This window comes from Pongo abelii, chromosome 18 (genome assembly GCF_028885655.2).
Source record: "Pongo abelii isolate AG06213 chromosome 18, NHGRI_mPonAbe1-v2.0_pri, whole genome shotgun sequence".
Classification (NCBI taxonomy): domain Eukaryota; kingdom Metazoa; phylum Chordata; class Mammalia; order Primates; family Hominidae; genus Pongo; species Pongo abelii.
Genome location: NC_072003.2, coordinates 13,875,945 through 13,902,617, shown reverse-complemented (window position 1 = coordinate 13,902,617; position 26,673 = coordinate 13,875,945). Strand labels below are relative to the sequence as shown.

At 42.5% G+C, this 26,673-nt stretch overlaps 1 protein-coding gene across 6 annotated transcripts in view; it reads right to left on the bottom strand.

Moving 5' to 3' along the window:
* Positions 1–7,556: 7,556 nt before the first annotated feature.
* PARN (poly(A)-specific ribonuclease) overlaps positions 7,557–26,673 on the bottom strand; it is a 191,294-nt gene continuing 172,177 nt past the window's right edge. For all 6 annotated transcript variants that reach the window (XM_054533037.2, XM_054533038.2, XM_063717058.1 and 3 more), the window contains 2 exon segments: positions 18,700–18,893; positions 7,557–8,596 (listed from right to left, as the gene is read on the bottom strand). In XM_054533037.2, the coding sequence (XP_054389012.1) occupies positions 8,541–8,596; positions 18,700–18,893 (250 nt within the window). In that variant the 3' untranslated portion in view covers positions 7,557–8,540.

Sequence of the window (26,673 nt, the reverse complement as noted above, 5' to 3'; positions counted from 1 at the left end):
TGATTTAGCATTTTCCTATGTTTTCAAGCTTAAAAAAAATCACCATGAGGATTCACTCTTTACTTATGAAACATACTTAAGTTCCCCACCTCACCCCCTAAAACAGAAAAAAAAGGGTGCTTATTTGTTGTCCTTTTTTGACAAGAATTATCTGTGTAAAACTTTTTTTTTTAACTTTTTTTTTTTTTTTTTGTCACCCAGGCTGGAATGCAGTGGTATGATCTTGGCTCACTGCAACCTCCGCCTCCCGGGTTCAAGTGATTCTCCTGCCTCAGCCTCCGAAGTAGCTGGGATTACAAGCATGCACCACCAGGACTGGCTAATTTTTGTGTTTTTAGTAGAGACAGAGATTTGCTATGTTGGCCAGGCTGGTCTCGAACTCCTGACCTTAAGTGATCTGCCCGCCTTGGCCTCCCAAAGTGCTGAGATTACAGGCGTGAGCCAGTCTAAAAGATTTCCATTTAAAAAGACCCTCAACTTGAACATGTAGCATTTTCACCAGGCCCATCAAGCTTTCTCAAGTTCACAGCACGACTAGAAAAAGCAGGCAGCTGAAGACAAACGGAACTGCTGTTTGCAGGGATCAGGCAACTTGGAGGAGAGGATGGCTCACAACCAGGGGAAACATGAACTGGCCTTCAGGTGTCCCATTTCTCCTCCTCGGCAAAAATCAGAGCATTGATTTACTCCATGAATCATTTGGGGGGAAAAGATTTCAGCTGAACTCATGAGATTTTTAAAAAAGTAGCGAAAACGATTGAACTATTTTTTTTTTGCAAATATTTGACATGCTTTATTTAAATTAATTTGCTGTGCATGCTCTGTTGTTTCAGTTGCAGCAGAGCTTTGTTTTATTTTATTTTATTTTTTATTTATTTATTTTTTTAATCTTTTATTATTATTATTATTATTATACTTTAGGTTTTATGGTACATGTGTGCAATGTGCAGGTAAGTTACATATGTATACATATGCCATGCTAGTGCACTGCTCCCACCAACTCGTCATCTAGCATTAGGTATATCTCTCAATGCTATCCCTCCCCCCTCCCCCCACCCCACAACAGTCCCCAAAGTGTGATGTTCCCCTTCCTGTGTCCATGTGTTCTCATTGAAAACGACTGAACTATTTTTAATACTCACTGGTTTCCCAGGTCTGGAGAGGGTGGCTTGGCCTCGCCTCAGCAGTAACCAAGTGTCATAGCATTTTCTTTTCAACGTCAAGAGGAGTGTTGCAAAATAGTCCAAGTGGGAACACACAGGAACCATGAGACTCTCTCGGTGCTGCTGTTCACTAATAATGATGCACACTTTAAAAACACACGCACTCGGCCGGGCGCGGTGGCTCACGCCTGTAATCCCAGCACTTTGGGAGGCCAAGGCTGGTGGATCACGAGGTCAGGAGTTCAAGACCAGCCTGGCCAATATGGTGAAACCCTGTCTCTACTGAAAATACAAAAATTAGCCAGGCGTGGTGGCACATGCCTGTAATCCCAGCTACTCGGGAGGCTAAGGCAGGAGATCACTTGAACCTGGGAGGTGGAGGTTGCAGTGAGCTGAGATTGTGCCACTGCACTCCAGCCTGGGTGATAGAGCGAAACTCCATCTCAAAAACAAACAAACAAAAAAACAACAAAACAAAACCACACACACACTCGGGCTGGGCGCGGTGGCTCACGCCTGTAATCCCAGCACTTTGGGAGGCCAAGGTGGGTGGATCACTTGAGATCGGGAGTTCGAGACCAGCCTGGCCAACACAGTAAAACCGCGTCTTTTCTAAAAAGTACAAAAATTAGCTGGGCATGGTGGCGGACACCTGTAATCCCAGCTACTTGGGAGGTTGAGGCAGGAGAATTGCTTCAACCCAGGAAGTGGAGGTTGCAGTGAGCTGAGATCATGCCACTGCACTCCAGCCTAGGCAACAGAGTGAGACTGCATCTCAAAAAACAAAACAAAACAAAAATTAGCTGGGTGTAGTGGCATGTGACTATAACTCCAGCTACTTGGGAGGGTGAAGTGGGAGGATCACTTGAGCCCGGGAGGCGGAGGCTGCAGTGAGCTGAGATTGTGCCACTACGCTCCAGCCTGGGTGAACCACGGATGTAATGTTTCCATACATATAATGTATAATGATTACATAAGGGTAATTAGCATATCCATCACCTCATTACATTACATATGTAATTACAATATGACTCTGTCTCAAAATAAATAAATAAATAAAAAACACACATTCACGAATGTAAACTAGTATAGCCGCTATGGAGAACAGCATGGAGGCTCCTCAAAACACTACAAATAGCATATCATATGATCCAGGCCAGGCGTGGTGGCTCATGCCTGTAATCCCAGCACTTCTGGAGGGAGGCTGAGGCGGGCAGATTACTTGAGCCCAGGAGTTTGAGACCAGCCTGGGCAACATGGTAAAACCCCATCTCTACAAAAACAAAACACAAAAAACTAGCCAGGTGTGGTGGCATATGCCTGTGGTCCCAGCTACTCAGGAAGCTGAGGTTGAAAGGTTGCTTTAGCCTTGGAGGTCAAGGCTGCAGTGAACTTAGATCATGCCACTGCACTCCAGCCTGGGCAACAAAGCGAGACCCTGTCTCAAAAAACAAACAAACAAGAAATTACTATTACTATTGGCTAGGGGCAGTGGTTCACTCCTGTAATCCCAGCACTTTGGGAGGTTGAAGCAGGCAGATCACTTGAGCCCAGGAGTTCGACACCAGCCTGGCCAACATGGCGAAACCCCGTCTCTACTAAAAATACAAAAAAATAGCTGGGCATGGTGATGCATGCCTGAAATCCCAGCTACTCAGTAGGCTGAGGCAGGAGAATTGCTTGAACCCGGGAGCTAGAGGTTGCAGTGAGCTAAGATTGGGGCACTGCACGACAGCCTGGGTAACAGAGCGAAACTCTGTCCAAAAAAAAAAAAAAGAAACATTACCATGTACTCCATGAACATGTACAATTATTATTTGTCAATGAAAAGAAATAAAATGAAACACACACACCCCCCTCAAGATCCATGCTTAAAATTAGGTAAACAGAATTTTGACCAAAGCACCACAACAATTAAACAAAAAGGTCTTCTCCACAGATGGTTCTGGAATAACTAGACATCCATATGGAATGAAGGCATCTCAACTCTAGTCTCGTACCATCCATAAAAAGTTAATTCAAGATGGATCATAGATTTAAACATAAATGCTAAAACTAGAAAGCTCGAAGGAAACATGGATGAATATAACTTGGGGGTTTCTCAGGCAGGACATAGAAAAAGTCTATAACACAGACTTCATTCTAATTAAAAACTTCTGCCCAGTAAAAGATACTGTTAAGAAAATAAGCAAGCCAGCTGGGCGCAGTGGCTCAAGCCTGTAATCCCAGCACTTTGGGAGGCCAAGGCGGGTGGATCACGAGGTCAGGAGATCGAGACCATCCTGGCTAACACAGTGAAACCCTGTCTCTACTAAAAATAAAAAAAATTAGCCAGGCGTGATGGCCGGTGCCTGTAGTCCCAGCTACTCATGAGGCTGAGGCAGGAGAATGGTGTGAACCCAGGAGGGAGAGCTTGCAGTGAGCCAAGATCGCGTCACTGCACTCCAGCTTGGGGCAACAGTGTGAGACTCTGTCTCAAAAAAAAAAAAAGAAAATAAGCAAGCCATACGTTGGGACTAAATATTTGCAAAACAACTATCTGACAGAGGACTGATGTCCAAAATATGTAATCAACTGCTACTTTTTTTTTTTTTTTGAGACAGAGTCTTGCTCTGTCACCTAGGCTGGAGTGCAGTGGCATGATCTCAGCTCACTGCAACCTCCGCCTCCCAGGTTCAAGTGATTTTCCTGCCTCAGCCTCCCAAGTAGCTGGGATTACAGGCGCAGGTGCCTGCCACCATGCCCAACTAATTTTTGTATTTTTAGTAGAAACAGGGTTTCACCGTGTTACCCAGGCTAGTCTTGAACTCCTGCCACCTCAGCCTCCCAAAGTGCTGGGATTACAGGCATGACCCACCACGCCTGGCCAACTTCTACAACTTAATGAGGGGACAAACAATCTGATGAAATATGGGCAAGATAACTGAACAGCTAACTCACAAAGGAAGATATACCTGTGGCTAGTAAGTACATCATTAGGAGTCATCAGATAAATGACAATGAAAACTGCAATGAGATATACTATACGCCCATCAAAATGGCTCAATTAAAGTCTGACACCACCAAATGTTGCTAAGGGAGATAATAGAACTCTCATACATTGTTGGTGACAGTATAAATTATATGATCACTTCGGAAAAAGATCTGGCAGTTTTTAAATAGACCACCTATCCCATGACCCAACAGTTCCACTCCTTGGCATTTACTCCCCCAAATTGAAGATTTTGTTCTCAAAGACTTGTACAAGACTGTTCGCAGCAGCTTTATTCATAATGGCCCCAAACTGGAAATAGCCTAAGTGTTCACTAATTGAATAAATAAGCAGTGGTTGAGCCATACTCAGAAATGGAGAGGAAGGAACTACTGATTCCTACAAAACATTGATGAATCTCAAAAACATTACATAGGCTGGGTGCCGTGGCTCACACCTGTCATCCCAGCACTTTGGGAGGCTGAGGTGGGAGGACTGCTCAAGGCCAGGAGTTCGAGGCTGCAGTGAGCTATGATTGCGCCACTGCACTCCAGCCTGGGCAACAGAATGAGACTGAAGAAAGAGAGAGAGAGAGAGAGACAAGAAAAGAAAGAAAGAAAGAAAAAGAAAGAAAGAAAGAAAGAAAGGAAAGAAAGGAAGAAAGAAGAAAGAAAGGAAAGAAAGGAAAAGAAGAGAAAGAAATAAAGAAAAGATAAATTGATGAATGGAAGGATATGTAATAAAGCAAATACAGTCATGTGTCACTTAATGATGGGGATACATTCTGAGAAATGCGTCATTAGGTGATTTAAAAAAATTTAATATTCCCAAACATGGATAGAAGGATTTTTATTTTATTATTTTTAGAGATAGGATCTCGCTCTGTCCCCAGGCTGGAGTGCAGTGGCGTGATCATAGCTCACTGCAGACTTGAACTCAGTCCTCCTGCATTGGCCTCTCAAAACACTGGGATTACAGGTGTGAGCCACCATGCCCAGCCTGCAATGTTATCATTGTATGAACATCATAGTGTTCTTACCTAAACCTAGAAAGTATAGCCTATTACTCCTGGGCTACAAACCTTTACAACATGTTACTGTATGGAATACTGTAGGCAACTGTAACCCAATGGTATTTGTGTATCTAAACACAGAAAAACTATAATAAAAATACAGTATAAAAAATAAAAATGATACACTTGTGTAGAGCACTTACCATGAATGGAGCTTGCAGGGCTGGAAGGCATTCTGGTGAGTGATAGAGAGTGAATGTGAAGGCCTGGGACTCACAGTTACCCTGAATTTAGAAAAAATTTTCCTTTCAAGAATAAAATGACCTTAGCTTACTGTAACTTCTTTACTTAATAAACTTCTAAATTTTTTTCAACTATTTGACCCCTTTGTAACAACACTTAGCTTAAAACACAGATACACTGGAGCTGATAGGAATTTCCCAGCTCTAAGATCATCTAATGGGACCTCCATTGTTGACAGCAAGGCATGACTGTATAACAAAATGGTAATGATGACCTAGGTGGTGTATGCTTGAAAATCTTCATAATAAAATCTCAAGGGGAAAACTGGACAAATAAAAGTTATGAAAATGGACAGAGCCACAGCGCTTGGTCTCCATCCCAGCTCCAAAATCAAAGGACTACAGAACTATTTGCAGGGAAACATGGAAGTTCCCACTCTGATGCCTGCCTCCAGATCCGGCTACCATGTTCAAGAAGCCCCCAGACCATAGCCTTGTTGTCATAATATGCCCCTGGGCCTCAGTATCAAAAGGCCAGGAGTACCATCCTAGGATTTTATGCCCAAAAGATATGTCAAGAAAGCCTGGTGTGTGTGTGTGGAGGAGGAAGTGGGTTAGCCCAGCTCACCTGTTTTGTTTTTGACAGGGTCTTGCTCTGACACCCAGGCTGGAAGCACAGTGGTGCAATCACAGCTCACTGCAGCTTCAACCTCCTAGGCTCAAGCAATCCTCCTGCTTCAGCCTCCCGAGTAGCCGGGACAACAGATGAACACCACCACACCCGGCCAATTTTTAAATTTTCTGTAGAGACAGGGTTTCGTCATGCTGCCCAGGCTGGTCTTGAACTCCTGGCTCAAGCGATCCACCTGCCTCCACCTCCCAAAGTGGCAGGATTGCAGGCGTGAGCCACAGCTCACCTGTTTTAAGTCACTTGATGCAGCAGAGAAAATAAAGGTCTGGGCATGTATGAAAGCTCCTCTGGGTATTTAATTCTAAGTAAAATTCCAGTGACTATGTCTGCTCCCACTGATAGAAGCAAATGCAGTAAGGGTTTCAGATCAAAAGCATAATCTTTAAATATAACTACAATTTACTGTGTACTTGCGCGTGCTGGGTATTGTATGTAATTTCATTTAATCCTCACAACTACCCTGTGAAGTTGTTTATTTTCCTTTTGTTTTTGAGACAGATTCTTGCTCTGTTGCCCAGGCTGGAGTGCAGCAGCACAATCTCAGCTCACTGCAACCTCCACCTCCCGGGTTCAAGCGATTCTCCTGCGGTCCCGAGTAGCTGGGACCACAGGCACGCGCCACCATGCCTAGCTAATTTTTGTATTTTTTGTAGAGATGGGGTCTCCCTGTGTTGCCCAGGCTGGTCTCGAACTCCTGGGTTCATGTGATCCTCCCGTCTTGGCCTCCCGATGTGTTGGGATTATAGACATTGAGACATTGCGCTGGGCCCCCTCTTTTTCTTTCAAAAAGAAGGGTCAGACTCTCCTCATTTCTCCCTGTGAGTGCTGCTGACTCGGCAGCCTGGCAGCCCTCTCTACACCTTCCTGCATATACCCTCCTTTACTGTCTGTCTCCATCCCACCTTCACACTTTCCACCGAGCCGTGTGTGCTGACTACTCTAGGAGGGGTGGGCCAAGCCTAGGTTTCTAACTTTGTGGCTACAAAACTCCAGGGGAAGGGAGAGGAGCAGGAAGGGGGAAGAGAAGTTAACATGCTTTAAAAAAAAAAAAAAATTTTTTTTTTTTTTTTTTTAAAGAAACAGGGTCTCACTGTGTTGTCCATGCTGGTCTTGAACTCCTGGGCTCAAGTGATCCTCCCATCTCAGCTTACAGGTGTGACAGAGGCTCTTGATTGGGGAAACTGTCTTACAGATCGGAATCTACGTAACACCCTGGGATTCCAGTGTGAGGGCTAAGGGTCCTCATTCCTCCCACCCTCCTACAAGGCCACTTACCACCAGGGCTCAGCTCGGCACTGAGGAGCTGATCCATCGTGGCAGGTACAGCAGTTAGGGGTAAAAAGAAAAAGAAAAAAATCCATGAACATCAGCCTTAGTGGCTTACCAGATTTTTTAGGAGTGTGAAATTTATCTGTGTATTACTAGAGAGTGAAAACATCATTCACTTATTAAAAAAAAAGAGAGGAGAAAACCAGAGTCCTATGAAAATGTTTTTAATTTTCATCTTTTGGAAATACATTTTTCATTTTTATTTCCACCATACAAAAATGTGAAATATCTAACAATGATCTATCTGAAGCGGGTGGAGCGAAGCAGCGCCATGAGCGTTTGTCGTTGCTGTGATCTGTTTCAACGGAGAATGGGCTGGGACACGTAGATTTGCACGATTTCACACACACACACACACACACACACGTACGCACACACACTGCCGTACCCCGAGACCGCCATCCAAACAAACGAACAGAGACTCTGGAAAGTGAACACAGCAGCACGCATAAGAACAGAAGTTAACCTTTTTACTCGTACATCCCCCATAAGAAACTCACGTCTTAGGAGAAAGGAACTCTACATAAATATGCCCAAAGGCCAGGGCATACGGCAAGCCCCCTCATGGGTGGGCGTGAGTGGACATCTTCCTGATGGAAGGACAAGCGTGAGAGCATCATGTTTTCAGGCAGCTATGGTGGGAAGCAGGGAGGCACAACCGATTTCTCCACTGGGAGACTAACTGAGGGCTGCAACTGCCTCAAAATCTCAGTGCGAGAAGATGCACAGGCAGGACAGTACACCCACAAATTCATGATCACGGCAGCTGGAACGTCAGCTCTTTTTGCGGATTTCACAGCCGACACTCCCCACCAGGCAGGTTCTTAAGCACATGGGTCATGACAGGAAAGGCCTCACAGGAGCAACACGGAATTCACTGGTTAAGCACGTACACATTCATGACAGCCTACAACCATGATGAGTGTCAACGTCAACAGGCAGTTAGATTAAAAAGGGAAAAAAACCACAGCCACAAAAATAAAACCTGTTTTTTCCCCCCCAGGAGACAACTTGGTTTCCAACCCCTCCCATACCACATTTGATTAAGTTAAATACAGTATGGCTTCCAAATGTGCCAGCCGGCTCTTGCTCACAGCGACAGCACCAGCGGTTTGCTGCCCTCAGGTCTTGGTTACCATGTGTCAGGAACTTCAAAGAGTGTGGCAGGGCTGTTCTTCGAGATGCTTCCTGGTGGGAAAGAACGAAACAATATGAACAGCAAGACCAGGACGGCACCTTGAGGAGGGCATGGCACGACCAGCAGAGATACAGAGGGCCTGTGACGGCTGCAGACGGGGCCAGCGTCTGGCTAAACAGCTGCGCTGTAAAGAGTCCACAGACAGGTCTTGTCTAGGGAGGGCAGTGCCCAGCATGGGAAGGTGAAACCACAGAAACATCATGGGGGGGCAGAGGAAGCACCTCCCTGCCTCCAGCATCTATCTATTTCACAGGAGTTAAACTGTAGCCATGCACAGTATTCCTTACTGAGCACCATGCTGGATTCTTTGCTGGCAATACAGCGGGCATTTAATTCATATAATCTTCATTAAAAGCCCACCAAGATGGTAACACTACCCCATTTTACAGATGCAAGAACAGATTGAGAGAAGTGGGTAATATGACCAGATGTACAGAGCTAGCAAGTGGCTGAGATGGGGTTTGAATCCTCCCACAGCACCAAGATCCCTGCCAAAGTACCCAGAAACTGAGTTTCTCTGTGCTGTGCTGTGGCTCTGCCTAGGTGAGAAATCTCAGGTGGGCAGCTGTAGGGCAGAGGGAAGCCAACCAGTGGGGTTCCAATGTCTCAACAGGGGCAAAAGAAGGTTGCAGCTTTTTCCAGCTTTGGCGAAGCTGGCTGGGATCCTCTTCTTGGATTGAAAAGATCTCTTCAGTGACAAAGTTTCACCCCAATGTCAGAAGCCCTTCTTTTTTATTCATGCCACTTTCTACAACATGAGCAGCCGCGGCCAGCAACTGAGCTGGGACTGGACTTCAATGAATGTGAGGGAAGTCAGGAAAGAGCATGTTCACAATGCAAAGTGTGGCCCGACCAGGCGTCAGCTGCACAAGTGGTGCCACGCATTAAGTCATAAAGTCGGGCTGGCGGGGAAAACTGGCAGTCTCTCTTCTAGCTGCTAACACCAAGATTTTAGAAAGGGAGAGAAGTCTTTGATGATACCTCCAATGGGACATAACTTTTAAATACGGAGGGGGTGCAGTGTCTTACAAACTAGGGAATCATATCACTGAGTTCAGAGTGGTTATCATCAGTAACAGGGATGCCTAAAGATAACGAGGTCTAAACACAAGAAAAAACATGAAGAGAATTTCTGCTAACATGAGAATTTCCACTTCTGATCATTTACTGTGATAAGATCCGGGGAGTTAGGATGAAGAGACCGGGAAAGGGTAACCGGAATCTTTCTGCTCTGGGTCTCATCGCTCTGAACAGGCACGTTCTGGGACTCCCGGTAAAGATGGCGAGACCACTCCGGAGAAGTGAAGATGGGCAGGAGATGATCCACTGAAAAGGACTCATGGGGTCCAGTGAAGTACTGCAAGGGGCCTGTGATAACCAGCAGCTAGCCTGGCCTTCCGTCACACATTGATACAATAAACACCTAACTGTATGAAAAGAAACATCCATTAAGGGCACTTTTATAATTCAAATATGAAAGAAATATTGCAGTAGCCAATTAGCCATTCTAAAGGTAAAAGCTACAATGCTAAATGTGGGGAACTGAAGTAAATTAAATCCAGCTCAGAGGAAAAAGGAAGATAAATTGCTAAAAGCAACTGCACTGCAATGCTTGTAATCTGCACCTGCCAATCTGCACCTGCCATTAGTTGGGGTGTGTGTGTGAGTGCACAGTGAGCCATCAGACACACAGGAAGTGGTTCCATGAAGAGCTAACAGGAAATAATGGAATAAGCAAAAAGTTCTGGAGGAAGGCAAGTCAAGTTGGACCATTTTACTAGCTGGATGACCTTGAATAGGTCTCACTGCTTCGTCTAAGATGGACCTAACACTATTTTATGCTGTATAGGACTTCTGTGATACAGCAAAGTTGCTGGGTAAGTTTTTAATGAACGCTAGGTCTCTTCCCCTTATCAATAAGCTGACCCAACATGGAACATGGCTGTTCCCCAGAAAGCCAACAGTCTATAATCAAAAAGATGCTAGTTTTCACTGTCTACCTGTGCAGCTGCTGAGCGAGAATGATGTGTACAGAGGGGCCAGAACTGTAGGAGCCATCTACAGGAGACCCGGACCAGAGGGGAAATGAAGGCCACTAACAGTGTTCTTTCCAGCACCTTCTAGAAAGGGAGAGCTGTAGATCAACAAACGGCCAGTCTCAAAACTGGCGGATAAGAAGGTATGGTTTTTAAAAAGCAGCAGCTACGGTCAGCTTTCCACAGAACTCATTTTCACAGCCCTGTTTTACTGGAGTGTAAAGAATCATTTAGGAACAACTTTTCTTTTTAAACAGATACTTGGCTGTGTGTGGTGGCTCATGCCTGTAATCCCAGTACTTTAGGAGGCTGATGAGGGAAGGCTTAAGTCCGGGAGTTTGGGACCAGCCTGGGCAACACAGGGAGACCCTGCCTCTACAAAAAATTTAAAAATTTGCCAGGTGTAGTGGCACACACCTGTGGTCCCAGCTACCTAGGAGGCTGAGGTGGGAGGATCACTTGAGCCCAGGATATCAAGGCTGCAGTGAGCTGTGATAGTGCTACTGCATTCCAGCCTGGGTGGGTGACAGAGTGAAACTGTCTCAAAAAAAAAAAAAAAAAAAAAAAAGGGAGGGAGGGAAGGAAAGAAGACAGGGACGGAGGGAGGGAGGGAGATACTTAAGAACATCTGCCTCTTGTTACAGTGGACCTTAATCCATAGCTTGCATTATATACAAAGATTAACTTGAATTGTACATTTTAATTGTAAAACATAAAACTGTAAAACTTCTGGAAGAAAACATAGAAGAAAATATTTGCAACTTAAGAGTTATGCAAAGATTTTTTAGATATGACACCAAAGGCAAAATCCAAGGGGAAAAATCTGATAAACTGGACTTCATCAAAATTTAAAACTACCACTCTTCAAAAGACACTGTTAAAATAATGAAAAGAGGCTGGCTGCGGTGGCTCACGCCTGTAATCCCAGCACTTTGGGAGGCTGAGACTGGTGGATCATGAGGTCAGGTGTTCGAGACCAGCCTGGCCAACATGGTAAAACCCGTCTCTACTAAAAAAGTACAAAAATTAGCTGGGCGTGGTGGCAGGCACCTGTAATCCCAGCTACTCAGGAGGCTGAGGCAGGAGAATCGCTTGAACCCGGGAGGCGGAGGTTGCAGTGAGCCGAGATCGTGCCACTGTACTCCAGCCTGGGCGACAAAGCAAGACTGTCTCAAAAACAACAACAACAACAACAACAACAACAACAACCCACCACCACCACCAACAACAAAATGAAAAGAAAAACCAACCTAGAAGAATATATTTGTAAAATGCTTAAAAGGACTTGTAACCAGAATCTATAAAGAACTCTCAAAATACAGTCAGAAAATAAACAACCCTAGAACAAAGGGAAAAAATGAAAAGATATTTCACCAAATAAGAAATCTGGATGGCAAAAAATCACAGGAAAAGATGCTTATTAGTCACTAGGGAAATAAAAACCAAAGCCACAATGAGATACCACTACATACCCATTAGAACTGCTGAACAAACAAGCAAAAGGGGTGTGTATCAATATCAAGTACTGGTGAAGGTGCAGAGTGAGCTGAAGCCTTGTATACTGCTGGGGGAAATCCAAAATGGTGACGCCACTTTGGAAAAGAGTGTATCAATTTCTTATGAAGTTAAATATACAGTTACCACATGACCCAGCAATCCCACTCCTAGATATTTACCCAAAGAAAATGAAAACTTAATTCATACAAAAAACCTGTATACAAATATTTATAGCAGCTTGATTCTTGATTGACAAAAACTGGCAACAACCTAAATATCCTTCCCCTGGGTGATGGATAAATAGTGATACCTGTATACAGTGGAATACCACTTAGCAGTAAAACAGAGTGTACTGAGGATACACGCACCACCACAAATCGCAAATGCATCGTGCTAAATGAAAGAAGTTAAATGAAAGGCTCAAAAGGCTAACTATCGCATGATTCCAGGTATATGACATTCTGGAAAAGACAAAATCGCAGGGACAGAAAGAAGACCAATGGCCGCTGGGATCTGTGTGGGGGTTGGGGGAAGGATCAACTCCAAAGGGGCATGAGGGAAATTTCTGGAGTGATGGAGTTCTATATCTTGATCATAGTGGTGGTTATATGACTGTACACAGATGTCAAAACTCATCAAATTGTATACCTGAAAGTGATGACTTTCATTGGGTACAATTATATCTTATTGAAGCTGACCTGGCGAAAGATATTAAAAACAATGTTTTAAAAGAAAACCAACAAAATTTTAATATGAAATACTATGCTTATAGTTAAGATTATTTGGCCAAGAGTTTCTAAAAGGGGAAAAGGCAGGATACAAGCTGCATACAGGGTACGAGGTTGGCCGCAGAGCAAGAATGCTTGTTACCACAGCATCAAGTGGGGGGCTGGGGGCTTAATTGTCTTCTATTTTTCTGCATTTTCCAAATTCTCATGCTGAGTACGTTATTTTATTAACAAAAACAACAAAAAATTAAAAGATGGGGAACACAAAAGGTGAATATTTCTGCTTTTCTCCCCTTTACCTAACTGGAGTTGAAATGGAGAAACTTGAAGGGGTAAGGCACTGCTTTTTCCAGGTGAATCCCAAACAGATTCTAAGAAGCTGCACAGGACACTGGAAGCTTCCCATTGTATCCTCTTCCACAGAGTGGACATCCGTACACAGGAAGGTCCTTTGGGAAGCTGCACACAAGGTTCTAACTAGGAAACGCTCAAGGGGGTACGCCCTGGGGCCAGTTTCCCACACTAAGAAGGTGAGCCCCCTCCCTGCAAGGCTGATGACATCCTGGAGTTGCCAGGAGGAATAGGGAGGGCACAAATGCACACTGAGTGCCCTGCCTCCGCCTCGCTGCACAGCAGCCCACACCTCCTTCACCACGTTCACTGCAAACCACACTTGAACATAGTAATTAAAAGGCTCCTTGGGAGGTCGCTCGGCTGCCTCAGCTTGGTCTCTCAGGTGACCGACAGCAGCAGCTGTAGATCTTGTTTCTGACTTTAAGGAGACCAGTAACAGCATGAGGAGACTGCTGCTCTAAGTAGGTTCTAAATTTTTATACTGTAACCCTCAGGGTTTCAGCTTGAAAAGTTCAGCAGGTTAGTCGAGACTCCAGTAAAACTCCAGGTTCTTTGGCAAACACTTAAAAGGCCTAACATGTTGTTTTAAATGTTAGGGGAAAAAAGACTGAACAATGTCTCTATTTACAGGACAAAAAATAACCGGGAATAGTCAATGTATCTCCTTTGGGCATGCCTCTGTAAACACCATCTAACTAAGGTGCTGATGGAACCTGCTGCTAGGGACCAGCCAGCAGTATTTTCACAATGGTCAGCCCAAGCAGCATCAGACCATCCATGCGGCCCTGAAATTCTCCAGAGAAGTGAGGGAGTGGGCAGCGTTTCTCCAGGCCCCAGGAACACATCAACAAGAACAAGTATGTGACAGAAATCCTTCAATTAAACATGACCTGGGAAAACAGCCACACTTCCTAAAGACATTTTATTCCAGCATTAATGGCATGCAGAGTAGTTTTCCTTTGTGTACCAACCGAGTATGTACCTAGAACTGCTTGGATGGAAAGTGGCTAGCACTACCAATCAACACAGTCATATCAACAGAAAAGGAGGAGACTTACGCTGTACATTCACCTCCTAAAAATAGGATTGAAATAACCATACTTACGAGAAAAATATTTGCTGAGTACATAGTATATATATAAACTAGAAGCCCTGAAGGAGAGTGGTTACTTGGCTTTCCCTCCCTCCCTCCTTCCTCTCTCTCTCTGTGTTTCTTTCTTGAGACGGAGTCTTGGAGTCTTGCTGTGTCACCCAGGCTGGAGTGCAGTGGCGCCATCTGGGCTCACTGCAACCTCAGCCTCCCGGGCTCAAGAAAGTCTCCTGCCTCAGCCTCCCAAGTAGCTGGGAGCACCACCATTCCCAGCTAATTTTTGTATTTTTAGTAGAGACAGGGTTTTGCCATGTTGGCCAGGCTGGTCTCAAACTCCTGACCCACGGTGGTGGAATAACAGGCGTGAGCCACCATGCCCAGCCCGCTTGGATTTCTATCGAATGACTTTATCACATGAAAGTCAAGATTGGTAATTGTTTCTGATCTAGAACAGCTGCAAGAAACACTCACCTGTGTAATGAATCCTTCATTTCCTCTAAAGTCTGGATGAGTTTCCCCAACCTCCCACATGTCAGTTAGATACTTTTAAGTCTGCAACTCTAAGCCTCAGTTTCCTCTGTACAACTGGGAAAGAGTATCTGCACCTTACTGCATCTTTAAAAGGTCTAGACAAGACAATAAAGGATGTTCCTAGCACTCTGTCTAACAGTATAAACCCAATAAATAGTCCTTTCTTCCACTATTTATGTCATTTAGTTATCTGGGATTGGGTCTAGTACTTAATTCTTAGTGTATCTTTGATATCAAAATGTATACTATGAGTTCACGTGCTTGGGTCAAGAAAAAAAATTAAAAGAAAAAGAACAGATATAAAGAGATTACATTTTTTTTTTTTTTTTTTGAGACAGAGTTTCGCTCTTGTAACCCAGGCTGGAGTACAATGGCACGATCTCAGCTCACTGCAACCTCCGCCTCCCTGGTTCAAGCGATTCTCCTGCCTCAGCCTCCTGAGTAGCTGGGATTACAGGTGTGCACCACCATGCCAGGCTAATTTTTGTATTTTTAGTAGAGACGGGGTTTCGCCATGTTGGCCAGGCTGGTCTTGAACTCTTGACCTCAGGTGATCTGCCCGCCTCGCCCTCCAGAAGTGCTGGGATTATAGGCGTCAGCCACTGTACCCGGCAAGATTAAATTTTAAAAAATTTGTTCTGTGTGGTATTTGTTGAGCATCAGTTGTTCTGGGATTGCTACAACATAGGATATTACAGCGTCCTAATTTTTGCTACTTCCTCCTTGGAGAACAGAAAATACCCACAGGTAGTGCCCTTTTATGTCTTTGATGCCCTCACTGCCAGGGCTGGACCCCCAAGCCCCCGAGGATCTGTTGAGTACCTGCTGAGATGCTTTTCTGAGTACTGGAGCTCAGACCCAACGCCTCAGCACCGTTTTGGGTTGGACAGACTTTGTCGCGCTGTGCCTAGCACTCTAATACAGTTCCTGCCACCACCCGAACCAGACCCTCGCGGCTCCTGGCACACTCTAAATACTTCTGAGAGTTTAATGCAGACCCTTAACAGGGCTTGAACTTTGTACTCTCACTCATTATGGGACCTTATTAAAGTAAACGAGCAAGCCAAATTGGTTGATTCCACAGGTTCCGCACCTGATATCCTGACCTACATCCTGCTGATACTAATAGGATTAAACACTGAAAACAAACCAGGTGGAAAGGATCCATTAAGTTTCCACCTGGCACCGTCAGGGGTCTTGCTCGATGAATGGTGCTCCAGAAGAAAGCTCGATTTACTCAAGTTCTCTGATTCAATTAAAAGTTGTCAAGATGTCTCTTTCTCTATCTTTTTTTTTTTTTTTTTTTTTTGGCAGCGCTGACAAAGAAGTACAAAATCTACAATTTTTTTTTAGCTCAAATCTTGTGGCGGTGACAGCTTTACTGTCAATGGGAGGACAAAAACCCTTATTTTAATTACAGTATTATAAATTCAAAACCCTAAATAACTTATAGAAAGTTTTCACTTAAAACGATGAAAGCTATAAAAGGAACTAATCTATTAATGCAGTCTATTATTAGTTATTTTAATTTTAATATTTTTCAGATTATGCTGATATAGAGGGGAAAAACGAAAAGCTTGTCCCTGAGAAGTAATAAACTAAAAAAATCCAGAAGAGAGAGATATGAAGGACAGAAATACAAGTGCCCCTTTAAATCCTGCTCAGTACGATCTCTAGAAATCATGCTGACATTCATTATTTTAACATTTGTTGAGCACATGAAACATGACAGTGGTAATAAAGGTATGAAATTTGAAGACTAAGGATGCTACAGATTAAAAACTTCTCCAATACTTTTTCTTTCTTTTTTTTCTTGAGACAAGGTCTCGCTGTGTCCCCCAGGTTGGAGTGCATTGATGCGATCATAGCTCACTGCAGTCAAAACTCCTGGGCTCAAGCCATCCTCCCAATTCAGCCTCCTGAGTACCTGGGACTACAGGCCCACGCAGCTAATATTTAAATTTTTTTTTTTTTTTTGGTAGAGAAAAGGTCTCACTATATTGCCCAGGTTGATCTCAAACTCCTGGGCTCAAGCCATCCTCCTGCTTCAGCTTCCCAGAGTGGTGGGATTATAGTTGTGAGCTACCATGCCTGGCCCCCTCCAATAGTTAATTCAGAGAAAGGAGAGGAGGTAAGTAAAGAGAGACACCCAGAGTCAAGAGACAGCTAAAACATCCAATCCAGGCTTCAAACACAAGTTTAAGTTTTCTGTTGAAATTCAGCTTCAGCATAATGTACAAAAAGCATATGTGACATTTTTGCTACTTGTCTGATTTCATTAATATCAATGAGATTCAGAAAACTCCCCACAGTCAGATCGGGCCACATGCAAAAGGAGATTAATTAAAACAGTGCATTCATAGCTTGGGTATGAATCAAGTTCCACCGCTTGACTACTACTTTCCTTTGATTTGATTGTTAGTTCTGCTAACCGTGACAACTGTCACGATGTGAGACAAAGGCGAATGATTATAATTGTGTCTGGGTCAGTGTCTCTCAACACATAACCTTGGTTAAAAGCACTCGCTTTCTTTTGTGTGTGTGTATGTGAGACAGAGTCTCACTCTGTTGCCCAGGATGGAGTGCAGTGGCGCGATCTTGGCTCACTGTAGCCTTGACCTCCCTGGGCTGAGGCAGTCCCCCTACTTCAGTCTCCTAAGTAGCTGGGACCACCGGCATGCGCCACCACACCTGGCTAATTTTTTGTATTTTTAGTAGAGACGTGGTTTTGCCATGTTGGCCATGCTGGTCTCGAACTCCTGACCTCAAGTGATCCACCCGTCTTGGCCTTCCAAAGTGCTGGGAGTACAGGCGTGAGCCACCGAGCCTGGCCTCACCAGCTTTCTTGTACGACAGACTTAATGGCTCTGGGACTTTGGGCAACTCACATAACCCTTTGGGCCTCCGTTTTCTTAACTGTAAAATGGATAATGATGACTGTCTCAAGGATTTAAATGAAAGAATTTCAGTTACACATTAAGCATTGTCCTGGCCCCAGTAATAAGCACTCAATAAGCAGTGGCTATGATTATTGTCACTGTGACTGCTGCCTTGCTGGACTGCCCCCAGCAGCAGGGAACGGCCTTTTCCATGTGCTGACTGACAAGACGCCCTTCTGGCCTCTTGCTGTGGCCCTGTGTGGCATGTGTGCACGAAGAGCTAAGTGAGGCACGTCTGCGGGGTGGAGAGGACATGGGATTCAGCTCAGGCAGACCTGGGTCTGCCTTTCGGCTGTGCTTCTTAAGTGCAGCATGGCCCTGCACACTTAGCCTCCCTGAGCCTAGGCATCTGCTTCATCAAATAAGGATGATGATTCCCACCTCAGGGCTACAGTGAAAATTAAATGAAATAAGGAAAGAAATGGCTCCTACTACAGCATCTAGCATGTAGTAGGCTCTCAACAGGTGCTAATTTCCTGTTTCCTTTGCTTCTTATATAATTCTGCTTAGGAGAGAAATCCAGGTTGCCTGGGGGTTTTGCTGGAAACAGTGAAAACTCTGCTACTGAAAATAACATGTAGGAGGGGCCTCTGTGCACATTTAAATGCACATTTTAAATATTGAGGCGGCTTTAAACACATCAGCAAAACCTCTACACCACGGAGGAGAGAGAGATTACCAAAATAGACTAGCCATCTTTAACAAGGAGACCCCCCAGGCCTTATGCTGCCCGAGCCAGAGCTTTTTAGGATTCCTCAAATTAAATTAAATTGATCCTAAAAATATCTGCTCTGGTGGAAGACTACACGGGCTTTGCCACCAAGTGAAGCCTTGCTATAATTTCTCCCCCAAAATAGGAGTTTCTAGAGCATTTAAATAGTCCATGGCCCCAGAACTTCGGCAAGATCCAATACAAACCTGCTGGAGAAAGCTCCTTCTTCATTCTTTTTAATTTCTTGGCCTTTTTCCTTCCCTCTGAGAGGGGCTCTGCACAGGAATCGGTCTGCTCAAGCTCAGTGTCGGAAATCTCCCCTGACACTCCGTCCTCTAGGCCAGCTTCCTCTTGACTAGGACTCAAATTTCTCTTTCCTACTGTGCTGGGAGCTGTAAAACTGAAATGCAAAAAGTGGAACAACATAAAAGGTGCTGAGAGTTACAGGAAAACTAGTCTATAAAAATATTCTAATACTCTTAATTCTATTAACACTCAGCCAGCCATCAACAACATGGGCAGCTGCTGCCTGTGTGTAAAAATTAAAGACCTTATTATGAACTGAAGTCTGGAAGTTTACCTATAACAAGCTTATTCAGAAAAAAGCTCTAAATTATGCTTGTAAATAGATATATACAAATTTAAGCTGATCCGAGTGCTCAAGAACAAATCTGTAAAGTAGTCTCTATTTTGATAAAACAATTGTAACAGAATAGTAGAATAGTAGAGATAATATAATGAAATAATAGTTTTGATTACATTAAATCAGAAGATAGCATTATTCTCTTCATGACTGCCTAATGGATAAACAGAAGAACTGAAGAATTCTTCAATCAGTCTGCTATCCCACTGCTTAAAACTTGGATATAGTTACAGAGCATACCCCATCTTCATGTAATCTTCTTCCTTTCCAAAAAGATGACTTGTTAGATGTATAATTAAATCTGGTTTCATTTTGAAAGCTTTATAGGATTTGACATATTGAATTAAATCAGATTATGTGTCCTGATTTTTCCTTAAGAAAATGTTCCCTGAAATATAACTAGATAAAAACAGCGTCCACATAGCCAGTGAGTCCTTTCTCCTCTAAATGGGTCTTAGAGATTTTTTTGTTATAGCCCCCAAGTTATGAAAAGCCTCAAATAAATTCAAGGCATTCTATTTAGGAGAGGCCATTCAAGCACATGGGGAGGGTGGGGAGGGAGAGAGATAAAATGATCCTACCAGCTTTTCCTAGGAGGTGGGTGCTTTTACATTTTATCTATCTATCTATCTATCTATCTATCTATCTATCTATCTATCTATCTATTTAATTATTTTTGAGACACGGTCTTGCTTTGTCACCCAGGCTGGAGTGCAGTGGTGTGATCTCGGCTCACTGTAGCCTCCGCCTCCCGGGTTCAAGTGATTCTCCTGCTTCAGCCTCCCAAGTAGCTGGGATTACAGGCACCCACCACCATGCCTGGCTAATTTTTTTTTTTTTTTTCCTGAGACAGAGTCTTGCTCTGTCCCCCAGGCTGGAGTGCAGTGGCACAATCTCAGCTCACTGCAACCTCCGCCTCCCAGGTTCAAGCGATTCTCCTGCCTCAGCCTCCTGAGTAGCTAGGATTACAGGCATGCACCATGAAGTCTGGCTAATTTTTGTATTTTTAGTAGAGATGGGGTTTCACCATGTTGGCCAGGCTGGTCTTGAACTCCTGACCTCGTGATCCACCCACCTTGGCCTCCCAAAGCGCTGGGATTACAGGCTGGAGTTACCACGCCCAGCCTCTGCTAATTTTTGTATTTTTAGTAGAGGTGAGGTTTCACCATGTTGGCCAAGCTGGTCTGGAACAATGGACCTCAAGTGATCTGCCCATCTTGGCCTCCCAAAGTGCTGGGATTACAGGTGTGAGCCGCCATACCCAGCCAGGAAGTGAATAGTTTAAAATGTTCCATATAAAAAACTCTGGCTACCTAAATATTCAAGTTCCTCCACATTACTCCTGCACTCAACATCTTCCCTGAATCTGCCAACTGCACTTGATAGTACACTCAGGGGACAGAGGAGAAGAACACACTGCCTTACCGGTGGTTCTCTAAGGCATGGGAAGCAGAAGAGGCTGGAGCACTCTTCCTCCTATGACTGGCTGGCTAGCCTTTCATTTGTCTTCTTTTTCATTTCTATTATAGACAGCTTTCTGAAACATCTAATTGAGGGGCTATAAGGAAAGATATTAATGGTAATGTTTTGGCGGGGGGGGGGGGGGGAGTGGCTGTTAAAAAGGTATGCTAAAGTTTCCTGTTTAAAAACTGATAATACCTTTAAGAAGATTTTCTAAAGACTAGAAAAAGTTCGGGTGACTTCAGAAAATTTAGAAAATTCAGAAAGTATAAGAAGATAATAAGGGTTCTTCCATTACAAAAGGGGAAGAGGCCTAAAAATTTCTTTGCATTGCAAATTCAGGAACCTGGTAGCCTCTGAGACACACATAAATGTTTAATGAAAACTCAGCTAGAACCACGGGCATTAAAAATACTCTGTGAAATACAAAGTCTAGAAATAGCCCCAACTGTACATAGAAATCTACTGTATAACAACAGTGGTATCTCTAAATACTGGGGCATATATGGACTTTAAAATAATGGTGTTGGGACAAGCAGAAAAGGATAAAATTAGAACCATTCCTCACACCATATAAAAGAATAAATGCCTAATGGATTAGATATCTAAACGCAAAAAAGGCAACTTTACAGGTACTAAAAGAAAACGCGGGTGAATGCCTCCAAAATCCAGGTGTAGAAAAAGGTTTTCTTGCCATGTCTCACAATCCAGACATAATAAAGGATTTACGAATGTGACCTCATAGATGTAAACATCTTTTGCAGGGCGATAAATAACGTGAGCCAAGACAAATGACAAATCAGGAGGAAATATCTGCAACATGTATCACAGATAAAGGGTTAATGTCTCTAACAAATTATAACTCAAACTTGAAGAGAAAAAGAAAGACCAAAAATCCTATAGAAAACTGAAAAAGCTATGAATAAACAGCTCATTACACACACTCCTTAAACACATGAAAAGATGTTCAACTCCATTCATAATGCAAAATAAAACAACACTGAAATATCACTTCTCACCCACTAGGATTTTAGACTGGCAAAAACCTTCAAAAGCTTGATAATATACTCCATTAGTAGACTGGGGAAATGGGTCCTTTCTCACATTACTGGTATGAATGCAAAATCGCATGACTTATTCTTATGGAGGGAATGTGGCAATATCTAACAAAACTGCATACACTTCTAGGAATTTAGAAGATATACCTCCTACAATGCAAAAATATGTATGTACAAGTTATTCATTACAGCATTATTTGGAATTGCAAAATACTGCAAAATACCTAAATGTCTAAGCATAAAAAACTGGTTGAATACACAACAGGACAAACAATCAATGAACTACTAAGCAGTTACCAAAAAGAATGAAGATCTCAAAGAACTCAAAATGATTATAGAAAGATTTCCAGTAAAATATGTGCAAAAAGCAAAGTACAAAAGAACAACTTATGAACCTGGTATGCCCAATCTTGAGTAGGGTGTGGGAGAGAATTGCAAACAAATCCTGAACCCTTTAGTAGGTTTGCTTCTGTAGTGGAATGAGTGAAGCAATTCTGAAAACACTTAGCTGCATGAGAGCACTGGGTAAATCAGTAAATGTGCTGATGTTTCTGGCAGACAGACATAAAAATATTAGAATAAGGGAAGATAAGGAAGAACCCTCTGAGGTTAGACTGAAATTGGAGATATGGGTTTGGGCTTGTGATTTCTAAAATAAGTATATGTGTTCACATTTATGTATACACACACACACATATATATATATACACACACGTATATTTATGCAGGGATAGATAATTGTATCTATCCAGGCACAAAATTCCCAGCTCTCTCTACAGAAAGCACGTAGAAGCAGAGACACCACAGTAGCAATGAGCATATCTACTGTCCAGATCTTAGTTTCTAATACCCTACTAAAAGGAACCAGGGCTCCTCAAATAAGTGGCTGATTCCAGGCTCAAGGGAGATAAATTATAAAATGAGTCTAAAATATTTTGCAATACCAAGAAGTAAAAAACTTTTAGGCATGTCACAGGGAAATAGGAACTAGCTTGAAAGGACTCCCACTGGGAAAATCTGGGACAATGTGTGCCCTCTAATTTATTAGGGGGCAGTAATAAATTCTGAATCATTGGAAAAAAAATAGTAATCCATGAGTCTACATCAATACGTAAGACAGGGAAAGGAAAGGGAAAGAAAAACTCCGACTCTCCACTATAAACATAAATTTAAACTGATTGGCACAGCATCCAGGATCCTCTATCATCTGGGTCCCAATCTGCTTTCCTGGCCTATCTTTCACTAGGCAGCCAAGCTGCAGAGACTATATAGGTTTACCTAATGAAGTTCATCGTCCGTACTCTCCCACATGCCCGTCATCCCACCAGAAGTTTATCAGCCCAAATACAACCCACACTGCCCATTTCGATGTTACCATTCATGCTAAGACCCTACTGCCCATCTCCTCCTGCTCAACATCACTCTCCTCCGGGAATGTTCCCAATCCCTGTTTACTGTTCTTTCCTTTCCATGCTTCCCATAACACTCTGCTTTTCTGTCTCAAGAGGACTTTAACTCGTTCATCTTATTTTTTATAATAAACTGAAACTAGGAGCAGTGCATCAACAGAAGAATGGATAAACTGGGCTATATTCATACAATGAAATATAATTCAGCAATTAAAAAATGAATTACTGTTACCTCCAACAACACAGATGAATCTCAAACATTCTAAGTGAATGAAGCCTTCACAGGAAAGGGTGGGTATTTTATAAACCCATTTACATGAAATTCCAAAGGCTAAACTAATCTTCAGAGAAAAAAACTCAGAAGAATGGTGGGTATGGGAGGGTAGGTAGGGACTGACTGGTGGAAAATGAGGGAACTTTCTGGGGTAATGTTAATTCCCCGTGTCTTTATAGGAGTATAGTTTTGTTAAAACTTCTATCTTGGCCAGGTGTGGTGGTTCACACTTGTAATTCCAACACTTAGGGAGGCCAAGGCGGGAGGATTGCTTGAGCCCAGGATCAAGAACAGCCTGAGCAATGTGGAGAAACCCCGTCTCTAAAAAAAAAAAAATACAAAAAATTAGCCAGGCACAGTGGTGGCATGCCTGTAGTCCCAGCTATTTGGGAGGCTGAGGTAGGAGGATTGCTTGAGTCTGGGAGTTTGAGGTTTCAGTGAGCCATGACCATCCCACTGCACTCCAGCCTGGGTGACAGAGTGAGACCCTGTCTCAAAAAACAACAACAATAACAACAACCACTTCATATCTCAACATCATGTGGCTATTCTACGGACATGGAGACTGATTAATTTTAGCATTAACTTCAAGCAATGATTTTGAAGGCACTTACTAGAATACATTGGTTGTATCCTAACCACAGATTATGGTATTTTTGGCCAACAAGACCCATGCATCTGTAATGCTCCTCTCCATAAACAACTGACTGCTATGCAACAGGGACTCTGCCAGATGTGGTTCTGCAGGGTTCTTGTTTCTATGTAACATTTAAGTTTACAAAGCATTTTCCTGAACAGTTTCTCAATTAATTTACAACTTCATTTATTTATTTAGAGACGGAGTCTTGCTCCGTTGCTCAGGCTGGAGTGTAGTGGCGTGATCTTGGTACACTGTAACCTCCATCTCCCTGGTTCAAGTGATTCTCGTGCCTCAGCCTCCCAGCTAATTTTTGTATTTTTAGTAGAAACAGGGTTTCACCATGTTGGCCAGGCTGGTCTTGAAATCCTGACCTCAGGAGATCCGCCTGCCTCAGCCTCCCAAAGTGCTGGGATTACAGGCGTGAGCACCCTGTAATCCCAGCATTACATAGCGCACCCGCCCTACAGCATATGTAATCCCAGCATTACATAGCGCACCCGCCCTACAGCATATTTCTTAATTGCTAATCTGTAGTTTCTGCTCTCAAATAAGTCTTTTGCTTCCTAGGAGAGGCCAACGGTTATTGGGCATCCTGCCTGAGAAAGCTCTCAGATATATGTGGAATTAGTTTATTTCATTTAATGTTTCTGTATCTATATGTATGTAAGACCTGCCATCCTCTAATAAAAATAAAAGCTGTGATTATATCCCCATATAACTTAACTACGGCAGTTTTAAATAAAAGAGTTTTAATTATACATTAAAAACCAGATATATGTAACACTGCCTTTACAAATGTGATTCTTTATATATTTGGAAGGTACTGCTGTGCATGTGTGTGTATGTGCATGCGTGTGTGTAGCACTCTCAATACCTGCATGTTGATGAGGCATTTTTATTAACTGATTTTAAATGTCAAAAGGTAAAATGAGAGGCAAAACAATCTCCCATTTGTATGACCTCATTTTGCATACAGATTTATAATGTACAAAGTGAGCTAGTTTATAATGAATAGGGAGTGGACATTTAAATCCACTGTAAGAAGTGGTGATTCATTAAAAAATAAAATGTCACAGACACAACTTGGTATGTTAAAACTGAACACTAAACTTTGATTAGTGTTTTGTTAAAAGCTAAGTTGCTGTCAACTATCCATCAAATTCCACAAGGGTGAACATCTCCAGCAACTTTTTCCTTTTAGTAGAAAGAAATGTTTGCTTATAGAAAGGCCGTATTTTCAAACCCCTACAAATACCTTTTTCCATGAAGCAATAACAAAAATCTAGCTGCCACATGAACATATTCCCCATTTTAAATTAGGGTATTATTTACATGCAATGGAATTCACTTATTTTAAATGTACAGTTTGGTTAACTTTGGGAATTGCTTACAACCATGTAACTATTACTACAATTGAGATATAGAATACCCTTTCCCTAAAAAGATTCCTCATGTCACTCTGCCCTCAATCCACATTGTCGCAGCAACCATTAATCTGCTTATAGTCCTATTTATGTAGTTTTGCCTTTTCCAGAAGTTCATGTGAATGAAATCACACAATATTTAGTCTTTTGTTTGACTCTTTTCACTTAGCATAATACTTTGAGAGTCAGTCATATGGCTGTTAGTATTAGTACTTTATTTCATAGTATGGCTGGATCACAATTTATTCATTTACCAGTTGATGGACATTTGGGCTGCTTCCAACTATTTGTCATTATAAATAATGCTGGTATGAACATCTGGGTAAAAGCTAGCTTTTATTATTAAAAACATAAGTTTTTATTTTTCAAATATAAATACCTAGAAGGATTGCTGGGTGATATATAAAATACATTTGCAATTTATGTTTAACTTTACAGGAAACTGCCAAACTATTTATTGGCCATTTGTATATCTTTTTTGAAGAAATCTGTTGAAATGTTTTGACCTCATCCCCCTTTTCAAAAAACTGGGTTGTTTTCTGAATTGCCGAGTATATATTATAAGAGTATATATGATCATGATACAACTATTTTGTATGTAGATACAACTACATTATTAGATATGTAGTTTGAAAATTTTTGGCCTGGCATGATGGCTCATGCCTGTAATCCTAGCACTTTGGGAGGCCAAGGTGGGTGGATCGCTTGAGCTCAGGAGTTCAAGACCAGCCTGGGCAACATGGTGAATCCCCACCTCTAAAAGAAAAAAAGGAAAATAAATTTTTTTCCACAGTGTGTGCCTTCTCTTCACAGTTTCTTAATAGTACCTTTTGAAGAAAAGAATATTTAATTTTGACTAAGTCCAGTTTATCAACATTTTTCTTTTATGGCTCATGCTTTTGTTGTCATATCTAAGAAATCTTTGCCTAATGCAAGATACTAAGATCTCCTTTCATTTTTTTCTTCTACCAGTGGTTATCATTTTAGTTCTTCCATTTAGTTCTACGAGTCGCTTGAAGTTCATTTTAAATGTGGTGTAACATCAGAACAGAAATGTGGTTTCTGGCATAGTTACCCAGTTGTTTCAGAGTACTGTATGTTGACAAAAACTTCCTTTGCCTACTGGATTACCAGCACCTGTGTCAGGAATTTTTGTTTTTTCCAAATTCTCAACAGTCATTAGCTTCAAGATTCAGAAATGAGAAATTCAGAATTCCCAAATCATAAAATATTCTGCATTTTTCATAGCATTGTGTTACATGTTGTTGAAT